The sequence below is a fragment of the Coccinella septempunctata genome, chromosome 1 (assembly GCF_907165205.1).
Source record: "Coccinella septempunctata chromosome 1, icCocSept1.1, whole genome shotgun sequence".
Classification (NCBI taxonomy): domain Eukaryota; kingdom Metazoa; phylum Arthropoda; class Insecta; order Coleoptera; family Coccinellidae; genus Coccinella; species Coccinella septempunctata.
In genome coordinates this window covers 59,606,741-59,623,374 of record NC_058189.1, presented here as the reverse complement: position 1 = coordinate 59,623,374, position 16,634 = coordinate 59,606,741, and the positions used below count along the sequence as shown (strand labels likewise).

At 36.0% G+C, this 16,634-nt stretch overlaps 1 protein-coding gene across 3 annotated transcripts; it reads right to left on the bottom strand.

Annotated features, from left to right (window-relative positions):
• Positions 1 to 2,735: 2,735 nt before the first annotated feature.
• LOC123313333 (circadian locomoter output cycles protein kaput) lies at positions 2,736 to 16,082 on the bottom strand. Of its 3 annotated transcripts, none has more exons than XM_044898184.1 (10): positions 15,695 to 16,082; positions 10,845 to 10,886; positions 10,639 to 10,784; positions 10,237 to 10,418; positions 7,207 to 7,390; positions 6,272 to 6,338; positions 5,823 to 6,209; positions 5,488 to 5,674; positions 3,870 to 4,091; positions 2,736 to 3,035 (listed from the first exon to the last, which is right to left on the bottom strand). In XM_044898184.1, exons 1-10 carry the CDS (start codon positions 15,745 to 15,747, stop codon positions 2,844 to 2,846), a joined length of 1,662 nt encoding a protein of 553 aa, XP_044754119.1. In that variant the 5' UTR covers positions 15,748 to 16,082; the 3' UTR covers positions 2,736 to 2,843. The 3 variants fall into 3 exon arrangements, with proteins under 3 accessions (XP_044754119.1, XP_044754128.1, XP_044754134.1); XM_044898193.1 differs by lacking the exon at positions 15,695 to 16,082 and adding an exon at positions 12,874 to 12,944; XM_044898199.1 differs by lacking the exon at positions 15,695 to 16,082 and adding an exon at positions 12,304 to 12,414.
• Between the last annotated feature and the right edge of the window lie 552 nt (positions 16,083 to 16,634).

Sequence of the window (16,634 nt, the reverse complement as noted above, 5' to 3'; positions counted from 1 at the left end):
TTTATACTTCCATTCGACCTGCTTCAGCAACGAAAAGTGTAACTGTGTGCAATGTGGGATCTGAGGATATTCCAGAAATAACCCGTCAAGAAATAAAGGCTGCTCTAAAGATGATGAAAAACCGAAAGAGCCCGGGTGAAGACAGAATCACTTGTGAAATGCTTAAGTTAGGGGATGCAGTAATCGAAAGGCCTCTACAGATTCTTCTGAACAAATGTCTTCAAGAGGGCCAAATCCCAGATGGGTGGCAGAATGCAGAGGTTATTCTTCTTTTCAAAAAGGGGGACAGTGGTAATATTGAGAATTACCGGCCCATCAGCCTTCTGTCGCACATGTACAAGTTACTCACCAAGATTATTACCAATAGGCTTAGTAACAAATTCGATGAGTATCAGCCGGTGGAGCAGGCGGGGTTTCGCAGAGGGTTCAGCACCATTGACCACCTACAAACTATGAGAACACTAATAGAAAAATCAACCGAGTACAATGTACCACTGTATATGGCATTCATAGATTTCCATAAGGCGTTTGATTCCATTGAAACGTGGGCATTTACACAGGCAATGGACGATGCCAGAATAGATTCTCGTTACACCAACTTACTGAAAAATATATATGAAAATGCCTCACTCCATGTAAGAATCAACGAGGATACAAAGACAGAAAAAATTAAAATAAATAGGGGAATTCGACAGGGAGATACCATATCTCCAAAACTGTTCACACTAGCGCTAGAGAATGTATTTAGATCATTGGAGTGGAAAACTAAAGGCATAAATATAGATGGATCGCGCTTGAGTCACCTACGTTTCGCCGATGACATCGTCATTATAAGTAGCAGCATACAGGAGCTGAGGGAGATGATAAATCAACTAAATCATGCCTCTAAAAAGATCGGGCTGAAAATAAACATTTCGAAGACCAAAACCTTAAATAACAACACAACAGAACAAATATATATAGACGGTGAAAAACTCGAGAATGTGGAGGAATATATATACTTGGGACACGCAATGAGAATAGGAAAAGAAAACCAAACAGCAGAGATTAAGAGAAGGATAAGACTAACTTGGATAGCCTTCGGAAAACTGAAATATATATTTAGAAACAGCGAAATTCCTATAAACCTAAAAAGAAGAGTTTTCGAGACATGCATACTGCCAGTAGCGACTTATGGCCTGGAAACAATGGCGATGACAAAAACCACAACTAATCAACTGAGGGTAATGCAACGAGCCATGGAAAGAATAATGCTCAACATTAGTCTAAGGGACAGAATAAGAAATGAAGAAATCCGACGAAGAACTAAGGTCGTAGATATTATAGCCCGTATTGCAGACATGAAGTGGCAATGGGTGGGTCATGTCGCACGACAAGATCAGTCGAGATGGACATACAAGCTCGTACACTGGAGACCAAGACTGACAAAGCGTAGCTTAGGAAGACCACAGAGAAGATGGCTAGATGACATCAAGCAATATGCGGGTAGGAGGTGGTTTCAGATAGCGCAGGACAGATCAGTATGGAGAAGCATGAGGGAGGCCTATGTCCAGCAGTGGATAACGGAAGGCTGACTAAGAAGAAGAAGAAGAAGAAGAGGTTTTTTGAACATTCGTGGATGCCTAATCGTTTTTGATGATAAGTTCAAACTTAAACAGCAGGCTTGATAAAACTTTGATTGCCCGATCAACGATTTGATCGGTCACTCTAATTATAAAACGAAATCACTGAAACCTTTTCATTTCTGAATATATTGAAGAAGTAGCAATTGAGAATAATTGAATGGACGTATAAACATCATAATTTGATGCGAAAATGATATTCTGAATGATCATGACTGAATTATCGATTGAAAACGTATATTCGCCAATCAAGCGTTGATTCTTCGATCAAGCATGATGAAACCCGGAGTAAGGGTACTGAATTAGAGAAGTTTTGCGTTTTTTGTTAAGATTAATGAAATAATCTTTGGTTTTTTGCATACATTTTGCTTTGACGGCGATGTTCATGTTTAATTCAATTGATGCTCGCGACAAAATATGTGTTCCATACAGAGAGATGGCATCTGAAAAGTGAAAAGCAATTTTGAATTGAACCAGGGAACTGTTAGAAATCAAATTGAGTAGACATTCTATGGATAATACAGGGTGAGTCTTTGACTCGTACAAGTTTTTTAACAGTAGATTCTTGGGGTCAAAAGAAACACTTTTTTGCTTTGCCATTTTTTCCGAATACGCTCGGTTTAAAAGATACAGGCTGTTGAACGTCAAATGAATATTTGAACGTTTTATAAAAAAAAGTATTCTTTATATTTTCTCGTATAATGCGCCTTTTTCGAGTAATTTGATGTTCAAAAATAAAAAATATCTATTATATCAGGAAAATTAGGTACTTTGGCTGCTGAATGCAACTTTGTGTCCATAGATGTGTTATAGATTTAGCTTGTTATTCTGAAGGGAATTTTGTTCCAACAGAGGTGGTATAGCTCATTATAAAAACTTGAAATGACTATTGTTTTTATCAGGGCTGAATCGGAAAAAATGGTATAGAAAAAAATAGTTTCTTTTGACCTACCTACTGTTAAAATATCTTTACGAATCGAAGACTCACCCTGTATATTCAATGGATTGGCCGAACTTTGGTTGTGTTCAAGATTCAAACTCTATAATCTCCCAGGTCACAAGCCTTCTTTATTGAAACCATTCTATCATCTAGGTACAAACATACAAAAAATCTAAGAAATTCAAGAATTTATTTGTACAATCAAAATAAATAACATCTTTATCTCTGGTACGAATCTTACACTCAAAAATGTACTCGAAGCACTAAGGTTCCTCAACTTTTCACTCACTATTGGACTGGTGGTCAGGTTGACTAGGAAGGATGCCAAGCCTGGCCATCACAAGCTGTTCGGAAATACGTCTCAACTCAGCTTGTTTCTGTTCGATTGAAGCCTGTAATTCGGCGTGTTTTCTCTGTAAGTCTGTCTGTATTTGGGTTTGTGCAGGGGCTGACATCATAACGTTGTCTCCAATCTGTCGGAAAGAAACTATGGTCAGTATATATTTGTGTTATGGCTTATGTGAGAGATAATTTAGATGTGACCTTGAGGAATGAGATAAAAGAGGAATGGTTTTTTTTATGATACAGTTTCATAGGAAGAATTATCGCAGATTAAGCCTTGGCCTTGCTGCAATTCGAAGTGAAACGCATGAATGAATTGGTACATATATGTACATTGTTAAATTACCCATTTAATCCTTGATTTCTTATCTGTATTTTTATAACATCTTATTTTCATAATGAATTACTGTAGTAATAATCTGAGAACTGTTTATCGAAATATTAGTTTGTTATAAATGAAATATGACTGATATGCCTGCATATTGTTGCCTTCAGTCCAGATATTATTGGCTTCAGTACATGTACGACTGCCTTCAGCTAGGATATTTTTGCCCTTTGCCTAGGTGCTGTTGCCTTCAGCAAGGCTCCTGTTGTCTGCACTACAGAGATGCCTGTTGCCTCAAATCTGGATATTGTAGCCCTGTATAATATTGCCTCTAACTTCTGATATCGTTTATCTTGAAGAAAAGGCTTTTTGCCTCTTGGTTCAACATGATGAGGTGTACTTTTCTGCCTGATTGAAGGAGGTAAAACTCTTTGATATCGACCAAAATGGACGTAAATTAGAGGAACAATATATGAGGATTCGCATTCTTTTTTCCTTGGAACATAGTACTACTAGAATCATTTTCCATGGCGCCTTACTAACGTTTACTTTCGATTTTGTTTAGGGGGGATATATATCTCTCTGTAGTCGCGCGAAGAATGAAATGTTTAGTAGTTTTTACCAGAGTGTTTTTACTTACAGTCAAAACTGTTGGAGCAGGAAAACTGGCAATGACTGGAGTTACAGGAATTGCTGCCACGTAATGTTTAGGTTCCAGAATGGGCTGAGGCTTTGAAGCAATTTGTATAACTTGTTGATTCAACTGTTGTTCCTGGTAGCTGAATTGCACTTGTTGGGGAGTTTGTATGCGTGATTGCGGACGACGTGTCTTACCATAAAAACCATCGAAGCTCTCTCCAGACTATTTGATGAAAAACATTAGCAGGCATGAAAAAACAGTGTACGGAGTAAGAAAACATAAAACCGAAAAAATGAGTCGAGGCTTCATTTTCAACAGAATGGTAAACTTATATAAATGAAACATTGCAGGAAAAATCTTTATCTATCATCAACCTTCAAAGCAGTTTCTGTACATCGTCAGTTTACCAATTTTTTTTACGTTTGTCTGTCTTAATTTTTTGTGCTAGGGTAAAAGCCTTTGCAACGCTGATTATAGAAGAGTTGATCTTTCAGAATATGTATAACATTAAAGCTCTACGAAAATTTTTATGGTAGATACGCGAGTTGAAGATCGACCTTCGAAAAAATCCCATAAAGATGGGGTCAGTTATAAATTCGTCAAGACCGAACGGTTGCACCGAGGTGAATGAAATTTCGAGATTTATCACTAGAAGAGTTACTCTTTCAAAATATGTATCGCAATAAGATTTACGATGATCTTCTTGAAAGATACGAGCGTTGACAGCCTACTTTCGAAAATTTCCCAAAAAAGATATGAGGTCACTTGAAAGTTCGTCAAGACCGAACGGTTGCACAGAGGTCTATGAAATTTCGAGATTCATTAGCTGGTCTTGTGCGACGGTTGTAGATCTTGCTCTTCGACCCCTATGATTATATGCAGCACTTCTACTAGTACTATAGCGATTCCACGCTCTACTGACTACACTTTACGAAACCTAGGGATGGTTAACAACTTCTTGTTGAGTTAAGACTCCGTTTATTCAAATTGGAAGGCTTCTAAATTAAATAAATTCGGGACAATCAATCCACAATTGATACTTCACAATACCAGATGAGTTGAAATAGTCCATTATCGCTCATACGTTATAATTTTTTTCAATTAATCAAATCTCATGGGGGACCATTTTTGAGCGTGTTCAATACAAAAACATACGCCTATCCACAGGGTATGTATAGCAATACTTTTGATTCAACTGCAAAAAGAGAATTTCCTCTTGAGTATCCACTTAAATTTTTGAGTAGTGTATTTCAACAAAATGATTCTAAATTACCCTCTATCAACAGATATATTATAGGAACATCGAAAAATGGGACCTAGCTAGGAACTTTTTGATCTATGCTATGTGGTCTATTGAGAAATTGTCAAATATCTATTTAAGTGACTAACGGCCGGTTTCATAATCAAACCTAAAGTCCCTTTAATTTTAAAGCTTCCTTTAACCCTACTAAAAATGACATTAAAGGAAGCTTTAAGCTTAAAGTGACTTTAAATTTGATTATGAAACCGGACAATAGTTTCACTGCTGAATATGAAAGACAATATTATAATCACAAAGTTTTGTTAACGAACTAGTGTAATAATCAGTGAAAGAACTATATTCTCTGTAAATATTTACCACTGAATTTTGGGTGATGACAGAATGCCTTGATCCTGGAGAATCTGCTGACATCGATGTACAGTCGGAGACTGCCACCTTCTGCGGACTTCTTTTACTAGATTTGTACCAAGGCATAGACGGGGAACTATCCTCATTCAGAATCTCATCATCCTTTCCTGTATAGCAACTCATAACGTCCAAATAACTGAAAAATTCCATAAAAACTAAGCCCAAAGCACCCTAGACCCTTTCGAAAAATAACATTTCTTCCTATTTCGCATAGAAACAACTTCGTCTTGGATTTTATTCAACATTTCTGGCTGGCACTGTATATTCAATTTCAAGTCTCGTACCTGACAACCCTATGCGAACAGACAATGAATTCAGGTTTGGAATTCCACTGGTGATACGTTATATAAAATCTGGTCTGCAGCCAAATCCACTGTTGCCCCTTGGTCAAGAACCTGTAAAAACAGGACGTACCCTCTCCCCTCTGCATCAGCAGCTGGTGGCACTTGAGCACCTCGTCCAGATCGTCGACATGGTAGTAGTCGTAGCCAGAAGTGCCCAACAGCTCGAAAGGTAGGTATCCAATGATGGGTGGGGCCCTATGGTCTAGGAACAAGAACTTCCACTCCAGGCTGTGCCTTGATATGAACTCTGCTTTGGTAGAATCGACCAGGGCTGTTTCTTTGATGAGTTGAGGGGTCTGTATCCTGCCTGTACCCATAAAAATCAACCTGTAATTGGTGAGTTACTAACCAGCTTGTGGAAAATTGATTATGTAATCTTTTGAACGCACCTCGAGTTATTCTCGCAGGATGAGTCCTTGTATTCGTTGTCGTTCGTGATTCTGTTCCTCTCTGGACCTGAAGAATTATCGTATAAGATGATTCTGCCCTTTATAGAGTATAAAATTAAACAAGGTGATTCAAAACGAAAGGGAAATCCAGAAAGTGAAAGTATACTACTCTGTAATTGCGTCATATAATTATATAACGATTAAACCAAACTAGCCTAATACAGGGTGCGGCAGAACCTATTGACGAGTTTCGAAGTGTCATTACTCGGGCTGTGGTGTGAGCTGGTAGGTGCTGAAGGGCTCTATGTGTTCCTTAGGGTAGGTAGTTTTTAATCCATGATTTGGACCGGTAGTAGGTTTTACGAAAATAAAACATTTTCACTTTTGAGGGAGGGTGAATAAACAAAATATCCGGACAGGACAGGATTGCAATTTATCCTCGTCAACTCCATGAAAGACCACTCCTCGAACTACCTCGAAAAAATAAGGATTTTTTCGAAGAATAAAATGTCACCCTTACAGTAACTTCCCAACGTTATGTTTTCGATGTTGGAAACTTTCTTACAGCCTGAATCGGAAAAAAATTGCAAAGGGCACGATCTGGGTGACATCTGGTTCCAGCACAATGGTGCTACAGCCCACATAGCTCGAATTTCATTAGTTGTTTTGGTAGCCAGCGCGCACACCTGATCTGACCATCTGCGACTTATTTCTATGGGGCTACTTTAAAGATTAGGTCTTTAAACATCAGTGTATCGCTGCTGAGGTCCGCCATCTCAGAGATATCATTTTCAAGAATTTATTACAAAAACTACATTTCCTATTCGAATAAAGGAAACCGTTTTTTTTTCCAACTTTTATTATTTATTTATAGGCCTTTGAAACTCTGCACTGCAGCACCCTGTACTAATTCATGTCATTATTGTTCTACTCACGGAAATTGCCAATGAAATTGATTAATTCGTGAGAAGTGTGGTTACTATCAGATCCTCTTCTGCGGATATAGCACGAAAAAGAAACTTGCTCTTCTTCTTTAGGAGGATTCATTAAAATATTATACAAGTTAGGCCTCTCTGCCTCGTGTGCTATTTCATATATTGTCATTTTGATTAATTTCTCCTGAAAAATTATCATTCAGAATTTTCACGGCAATACATCTTGAAATCAAATTTTCCAATAATTCAGTTGACCGTATAATTTATGTTGCATATTGAAATTTTTCTGCCATGAAAAAAATAAGTATAAAGCCCTTTAAAAAGATGACTCCTCTCGAAGGTTATGATCACATTTAATAAAAATAACTGGAACTTGCTGGAACTCTTTATTCGCTTTTTGATGAAAAAATCTGAGGTGCAACGGTTGAAATTATTCAAGTGTGATAAGCCGTGAGTTTATTCAAAAGCTTATAACAGCGTTATACGTGAAAGACAGAGAATGTAATGAAAATCTGGAAGACGAGTTTATTATGACAAAATCAAGAAGAAGTGACTAAAAAGCAATTCCGCATTGTATAAAATAGTTGTCGTTGGGGAGGCCAATCGGGACATTCGGGATTTACTCGAGCGTATCAGATTAATCAAAAGAAGATACCTTGGACCCTGTAGAGTACCTCTACCAAAAATTAGATCTGTATGTAGGGGGAATGGGGTATTTTCCTAATTTTCAAAATATATGCCATAAAAATCCTTATAACTCAAATATCTCGGAATATATTTTTTTCGAATTTTAACATATTGCATTTTGTCTGTATTCGATTACGAAAATTCTGATTTCAGAAGTGCTCTTGTGAACATTCTATGTCATTTTTACAATCCGGCAACGCCTATTTGTGTCAGTAATGGTCATGAAAGTTTTCTGATCACCATAGACGTAAGCCATATTTTGGCGATTTAGCGTCTTAATCGATGTCTTAAAGCGTCTTTAAGCGTGACGTCATTAATTTTGTTGTCGCAAAAATAGAATATCGCTGACGGTTGAGTCATCTGTCGTTGTCATTAGACAGAGAATCGAATTGTGAATTTTTCAATTTCTGTTCTTTGGCTATTATTTGAAAAATATTTATTCATTCTAAATGATAATGCAGAAACTGCATTATTGGCAATAAAAGCACTCTTCCCTAGTAGGAATTCAAATCAAATTCGAAATAAACAACATATTCTCCCTTCTTCTTTATATTACCATTTTCCGCTTAAGACGACACAGGCCAGAGACAAGATGACTCTATGACACAGGCGCTCTCCACAGACCGCCAGGTTCCGCTTAAAGCGTCTTAAAGACTGACGTCATGATTTATTCGCTCGAATAGCACCGCTAGACGCTTCACGCGTCTTAATCGCGAAAATATGGCTAAAATAAATATCAAGTTTGATGATCACATTTGACAAGAAAAACACACAAAATGTCATCGGTTTTAAGAAGGTAAAGACACAGATTACAGAAATAATTTTTTGTAATCTGTGGATATCTTCTTGATCGGTTCCAGTGTTGTCGAATTAACAAAAATTACTATACTTCAATAAAGGCATTTTACGTCACAAGCTTTCACATAGTCGAAGTTTCGAAGGGTGTATTTCTGAAATGTCTGAATTTTGAAGCGAATCTTTTACGTGTTGGATAACTAGTAGAAAAGGCTTTCCATAAATAATCTCAAATTCGGTTTTGGAGTTTTAGGAAACTTGCCCATTGTCTAGGACAGCCTGTCAGAATAGTGAAAAAAAAACATCATTGTACATACTCGAACGTGACAGATTAAGATATTATGTGTTTAATGACATGTTGAAAAGTATATCTATATTCTCTTAATCTGACAATTTAAGCGTGACAAAAATGTGTGGGAGGGTGTCAAACTTGCAAAAAAAAGTCACGTGTACATTCTCGAGCACAGCGGAGTTTTTTCTTATTTTGAAGCTAATGACTCAAGAATAACGAAAAAAATATATTCTGACAGTTTCAGCAAACCGCAACATTAAAAATTGGCCATAAAGATCACAAAAATCGTTTTTTTGTGAATTATCTCCTCTCCTGAGCTGCAAATTGTTTTCGTATTTATTATAAAAGTTGTAGAGCATTACATTTTCTACTAATTTTGTCTGAAGCAATTTTTTATACTTTTAAACGTTTGTGAGATATATGGCGATGAATGTACATTAGACTGGGTTTCTACATTGACCTTGGCCTTCCGCATGTGTGGCTAAGCTCTTCGCCCTTATCGCCATTTAATTCGAAAACAGTTGAGAGTATGTAAAACTGCTTCAGACGAGAGTTGTATAGAATTTTACTATCTACAACTTTCATTATGAATACAGAAACGATTAGAGCTACAGGAAGGGAGATATTTCAAAAAAATTCCTTTTTATTATCTTCAAACTGTCAGATTAAGAAACCCCCCCCTGATTAATGTCAGATTAATGGGTGAACATGTCTGCAACACCGAGATTAACCATCTGTATGAAAATCTGACATGTTCGAGTATGTACAAGTAACGATTTTTTTTTTGCATTTTCAAAGGACCGCTGTGACCTCCAAAAATCTGACACGCACGAAAAAAATTTTTTTACCATTTTCAACTCTTCCGTACGGCCAGCCCCGCCACGCAAACTGTCAGATTAAATTGAATTTATTATCAGAGACACGTAGGGCATATACAGTGTCTTAATCTGACACGCTCGATTCTTTTTTAGATCTTTGAGAACCTGCAGACGCTTTCCCCACCTCTGAAAGTGCATACATCATAGTACCTTGTTTTCTTTCTATCATCTAGTCTTCAAAATCCACTAGGTCTTCACGACGCTCAAGTAAATCCCGATTTAGCATCGTCGGCTCCCCAATTATTGGAGAAACAAGGAAATTTGTTTATATTTATATCCAAAATTCATTTCCTTCTTAGACAAAACGGACCTTTTATTATTTGGATAATATGAAGGGATAACCGTTCGATATTCATCATTTTAGAAAAAGGTACTCACAGGTAAATATCCTAAAAGAGAGATAACACTCTCGGAAATATAAAAAATTTGCCCTGACGTTGAAAACATAATTATGAAACCATCTATGGCTTCCAACTGAAGGTAAATGAATTCTTCATTCGTTAAGAATGCCGGCTTCCAATTTTCTTCGATTTCAGTCACTTTAGATTTCATAGTCATATCTGGAACAACAAATAGATATTAGACTCTCTTTCAAAGAATAATGACAATGACAATGATTTCTATTATTCGCAAACTTGTATCACAACGTTCTGGTACTTTACTACTTTTTGCACAAAATTCATATCTTTGGTATTTAATATTTCGTAGAAAATACTCGAATAAGTCACTTATTATTTTAAAATGGCCTACACTACCTTTCTTGTGTAATTGCCAACTTACCATTGTGCTTTTTCAACAGAGCTATGGCTGTTTTGAGGACAGTAGATTTGTCCATTTTTCTACCAGGGGACACCATAGTGTTTAGTTCGTTCACCAAGGTATTGAATTGATCACGTCTTTTTTTCTCGCTCAAATTTCTAGATTTTCTATGGAAAAAAACGTTGCATTTGTAAATCGTTTAAAATGTTGCTCAAAAAGATCTGTACCTTTTGGAGTCTTTATCGTCAGATCCGTCATCCATGATATCACTGGAAATTGATCACAACAAATTATTTTCAATTTATCCAATGCTTCAATCGTGCAAACAACAATAATCATCATTATTAAAGTTATACCTAATTCTATTTATCATAAAAAAAATAATTTTTTTTATAATGAAGAAAATAATTGACAATATAAACAATATAAAGTTTTTGAAAAGGAGAAACTGGATCTGACATAGGCACTGAGATATGTATTGGAAGTGAAAGTGATGCCAAAGGCCTCCTGAAAAGAGTAAAACGAAAATCTGACGCAACAACTTCGATTTTTGTCTTTTATACGTTTGGAAAAACTCTTTGAATTTTTTTATCGCGTTTCTATCTTTCCACATGAAATTAAACTGGACCGACAGAAATATAAAAATAAAACTTGGGACTTCCTCTAAAGTGTTCGAGGAGATTGAAAAATAGAGTGGAATATTTTGGAAAGTATGAAAATTACGAAGCTCCCTTGACTAAATGAAACTATGAAATATGTTTCTTGGAAAAGAATTTGGACATGGAGTACAGCAAATCCTCAAAATTATTCGGATATTTTTCGAATATGCATGCATCATTATACGTTCAGATAGCATCAAACAAATTTGCATATGAAATTATATGTATACGTAAAAAACTTCTCGAGATATCAGACAACCTGTCTTTTTTGAATCTAAACCTTCCGAAAATTGTTTTTTTTTTTGGAGAAAGAGTCAATAGATAGAATAGTTCGGATCCTTCGCATAGAAAAGGGAAAATGATAATAATTTATTTTAATGCTTGTCCCACTTTCACTTCCAATTAAAATTTCAAGAAACAAAACCAATGTGATAAAGAAACAATATTATCTTTACATGACATTTGGATGGAAAAACGAAAAGTAGGCGGCTTAAAATCTGAAAACCATTAGTTTTTTGTTCGATAATTAAACCCCAATGAAAATTACTCGTAGAACTAAGATAAACAAAAATTTGAAACTGTCGGAATATCGATAGTAACTAAGCTCTATTTTTGGAAAAATGGAAACTTTGCAGTTAATCGCTGTTTGATACATGTCAGGTACAATAATTTTGCTATTTTTGATGAACAAAAGTTTTTTTCAAAAATATCCATTTTTAGATTCAAAGTTGTAGCTACAAGTAGCTACCAACGTTTAAGCTGAAAGAGTTTTTTAGATTGAAAAATTCAACGATGAATTCTGACGTAACGTAAAGAAAACTATGAAAAATGTTTTTCAAATAATAATTCTATGTAGGTAGGTATATTTGGTTTTCATTTGGTGTCAACTATAATACGATAATGCCCTCATACGATGAAGCAGCCACCCTTTATAACTTATTGAACAATTTATTCTCGACACCTCAACCATACAATAAAGAAAAGTAGTATTCTTTACTATACAATGCCCCTGCGTCTTCAAACCCACCTAATTTTTGTTTTGAAGTAGGTACACTGGTTTGGTTATGATATGAGGTATACAGGGTGAGTCTTTGACTTGTACAAACGGTTTCATAGAATGAAATGAATTTCGGAATATAGTTTTTCATTTATTTGATTATTTTTTTTCAAACACAAGATATTACCCACGTTTTCCAGTTTTCTCATTATAACCATTAGATACGTACCATAAAAATAGCAAAAATTCAAATTGAAAGTAAGTTGGACGCTATCTAATGAATATTTGAACGTTTTGGGAAATATGTAAAAGTATTCTTCATCTTTTCTAGTATCATGCGCTGTTTTCGAGTAATTTGATGTTCAAAAATTAAAAATACAACTCTGTTTGAAAGATCCACGGATATGACCTCTCACATATTTAACTAGTTATTCTGAGGGTAATTTTGTTCTTCCAGGGGTAGCACCGCTCATTATGAAGACTTAATATGGCTGTATCTTTTTATAAGGTCCGAATCGGAAAAAAATGGTATTGGAAAAACGTATTTCTTTTGACCTCAAGAATATGCTTCTAAAATATTTGTACGTGTCAAAGACTTACCCTGTATACAATGCTATACCTCTTAAAGTTTTTAAGTAAGTAATATGGATCGAGATACATTACAAAATATTATGGTCGTGCATCTGTTTTGAAACTCTGATTGGAAACGATCAAATTATCCGAACAATATTTCATTTGAATGTCGTCAATTGTGTAAATTGTGTCGTCAATAATGTGATAACATTGGGTGGGCTTGGCCATATTTGGCGCCACTTATGGTGCTAGAATTGTCGATCTAGCTCTGAAAATTCATGGTATTCCGCATTTGGCCCTGCCCCCTCAGTTGCCAGACCTCAATCCCATTGAACACGCTTGGGATCCGCTATAAAGAGCTTTGGATTCTCATCAACCACCTCCACATACACTCAGAAGACTTTTACCTTTTACCCCAACCCTAGAGAGGAATTGACTTTATTTACCAATTTTTGCGTGAACTGATTTTGTACAACTAATACTGAAAATAAATTTTCACCTGAAACTGTGAAAATTATAAAGGAATGGTTAAACGAATGGGTGAGTTTGTAAACATTCAAATTTCTCATAATTGGTGTAAAAATGGAAATTTTTGAAATCGGAATTTCTGAACTTTAATTTTGTGGAGCATTATACAGGGTGAGTCTTCAACTCGTAAAAATATTTTAACAGTAGATTCTTGAGGTCAAAAACACTTTTTTCCTATAACATTTTGCCGATTCGGCCCTGATAAAAAGATATAGCCATTTTAAGTTTTCATAATGAGCTGCGCCACCCCTGGAAAAAAAAATACCTTCAGAATAACCAGCTGAATCTGTGACACTACACATCTGTGGATTTTTTAAACAGAGTTGTATTCAGCCAAAGTACCAAATTTTACAAATGCTTTTTGATTTTAGAACAACAAATTACTCGAAAACGGCGCATCACACGAGGAAATATGAAAATGTACGAAGGCGTAGAAGGGCCACATAATATTTTAAAAATATTTTTCCTTAAATTCCGACTTTGAAGTCGGAATTTAACTAAATTCCGAGTTCAAAGTCGGAATTTTGTTAAATTCCGACTTCAAAGTCGGAATTTACTAAATTCCGAGTTCAAAGTCGGAATTTACTAAATTCCGACTTCAAACTCGGAATTTTATTCAGTTCCGAACTTATACAGGGTGTTCTACGACGACGTAAATTTGTTCCTGAATTACAGTTTGCTTTTCTACAAATATTCAAATTCATATAATACTAGGTATTTCCACATTTATGATATGAATAATTATATACACAGGGTGCACATTATTATTTGTTTTCTTATATGAGAGGTCATAACAATGATATGACAACCTTTTACAGACATGAAATGACATGACATGAATATTTTTTCAGACATAACTGTTTTTTAGGTATATTACGGATATTTTATGAAAAAATTTCCTTCTCATATGTACTCGTGAGGCTATCTCAATGGACGAGAAATCAGTACACCCCGAGGTACACCTGGTGTGCTTTGATGTTTCTTAAATATAGGCTGCTCTATGAATTGGTTCATTTACTATGCTGAGATATTCATGGGAGGATTCAGGTTTCACAAAATAAACACGTTGGTCTTTAATAAATATTGATCTTGATGAATTTTATTATAGAAAATTGTCATTAGGTACATGTTTTTGAATAATTATGAAATTATGGTCGTAAACAGGTAGAGGTAAGGTTGGGCACAATCTCCCCCCACCCCAGTACTGAAATAGTAACCTTACAATAACATTGAGCTCCCAGCCCCCCCCCCTCTGTATATATGGAGAAATATAGAAGGTATAGAACAACACCCTGTGCATCTAGCCTATATCGGTTTCGAAGTAAATAAAATTCCGACTTCAAAGTCGGAATTTACTAAATTCCGACTTTGAACTCGGAATTTAGTTAAATTCCGACTTTGAACTCGGAATTTAGTTAAATTCCGACTTTGAACTCGGAATGTTGTTAAATTCCGACTTTGAACTCGGAATTTAACTAAATTCCGACTTCAAAGTCGGAATTTAAGGAAAAATATTTTTAAAATATTATGTGGCCCTTCTACGCCTTCGTAAAAATGCTTTCATTTTACGAAACGTTCAAATATTCATCAGATAGCGTCCAACTAAGATTCCAGAGTTGGGTTCTTTGAATTTTTGGTATTTTTGTGGTACGTAACGGTCATAATGAGAAAACTGGAAGACGTGGGCGATATCTTGTGTTCGAAAAAGATTAATCAAATAATGGAGAAAATATTTTCCCAAAGTCATTTCATCGATAAAACCGTTTGTGTAGTTTTCAACACTCTGTATCTTTTGAACCGATCTTATTCGGAAAGAAAGCTAAAATAAAAAAGTGTTTCTTTTAAACCTCAAGAATGTACTGTTAAAATATTTGTACGAGTCAAAGACTCACCCTGTATATTCATTAAAAATCTTCGTTTATGAATTGTTGACTTGTCGATATTCTGTAGCATCTTATATATTTTATTAATCCCATTTAGAGCATTATATTAAAAGTGTTTGTTAAAAAATACTTAATGAAAACTTTGTTGGGGTTAGTACTCCACTCTCGTTTCGCTTTCATTACTGTAAACCGTGAATCCAGAAATTCACGGTCACCAACAGCGTCATTATGTAATTTTTAGGATTTCAGGATAATCAAAGAATGGACAGTGCAGGAAATATCTTGAGTAAATTGGAAAAGCCGAACGTGAATCAGAGTAACCATCCATTTCCGCTGATTAACATTTAATATAGATGGTATTTCTATGGCTGGACAAATCGTAATGCAATATTCGGTTTTTTCGCAATGGAAAATTCCTACGTCCGATTTTGTTTTACCTCTCTCCTACTGCATGTCGCCATTCGTCATTGGTCGATTGGTCGATCGGCATAATTCAAACTGGATTCATCGATACCCACTCAAAGCGGCGAATTGTCTCAATTTACCGAAAAACGAGGCTTCACTGCACATACTGCCGGCCAATTTTCGGAGGATGCGGTTTCTCATCGGATCGGAAAAAAGAGGATTTCGCGAAATGTAGGGAAAAATCCGAAGCCATTTCTATGGAAAAACAAGCCCGCTACGCAACAATACCGCCGCCTGTTTTGTGTGGACGCGAGTCGACCTGTTGCACCGTATGGCGTCGATGGCGTCTTTCCGTCAAAGAGCTAATTACTTTCAAGGATTCGTCGTCTATTGAGTCCATTTCAATAAGTGAGAATATCCTGCACACCACGAATTGGCGATGCTGCGGCGCAAGCGTCAGGTTAACGTTTTCTTTGTTTTCAATCGATGCTGTAATAAAGATGTAACTAGTCAATAATTGGCATTGTTTTGTGGTCTCTACCCAGGCAACGCAACATCCCCTATACTAGCGCTGCTCACTCAATTCGCCCCGCATCAAGAGTATGAGTTTCTTGAATAGGGCGGGCGGTTCTCGGTCGGCTGTCGGCTGTTAATCTTATTTTCGCCTATTGCGTCTATTTTGAAACGCTGGAAATTTTCGGCGAATATATCGCAAATTTCACCAATCAGAATTGGTAAACAGTTTGACCCGTTAGATCCCCTCATCTTCCAACTACCAATAAATATAAACGTCCGCTTTAAAACAAAACTTCTAGTTCTTTTAGGCTAAAAATTGCCTAGATATGTTCTTCGATCAGATGTAGGATGCTGTTCTCCTCAATAAGCTTACATCCTAGGGATGACTCTGTCTGCCTGCAGGTTGCTGACGATGTACACTGTTCTGATTTTCACCGAATAATAACTACCAGCATG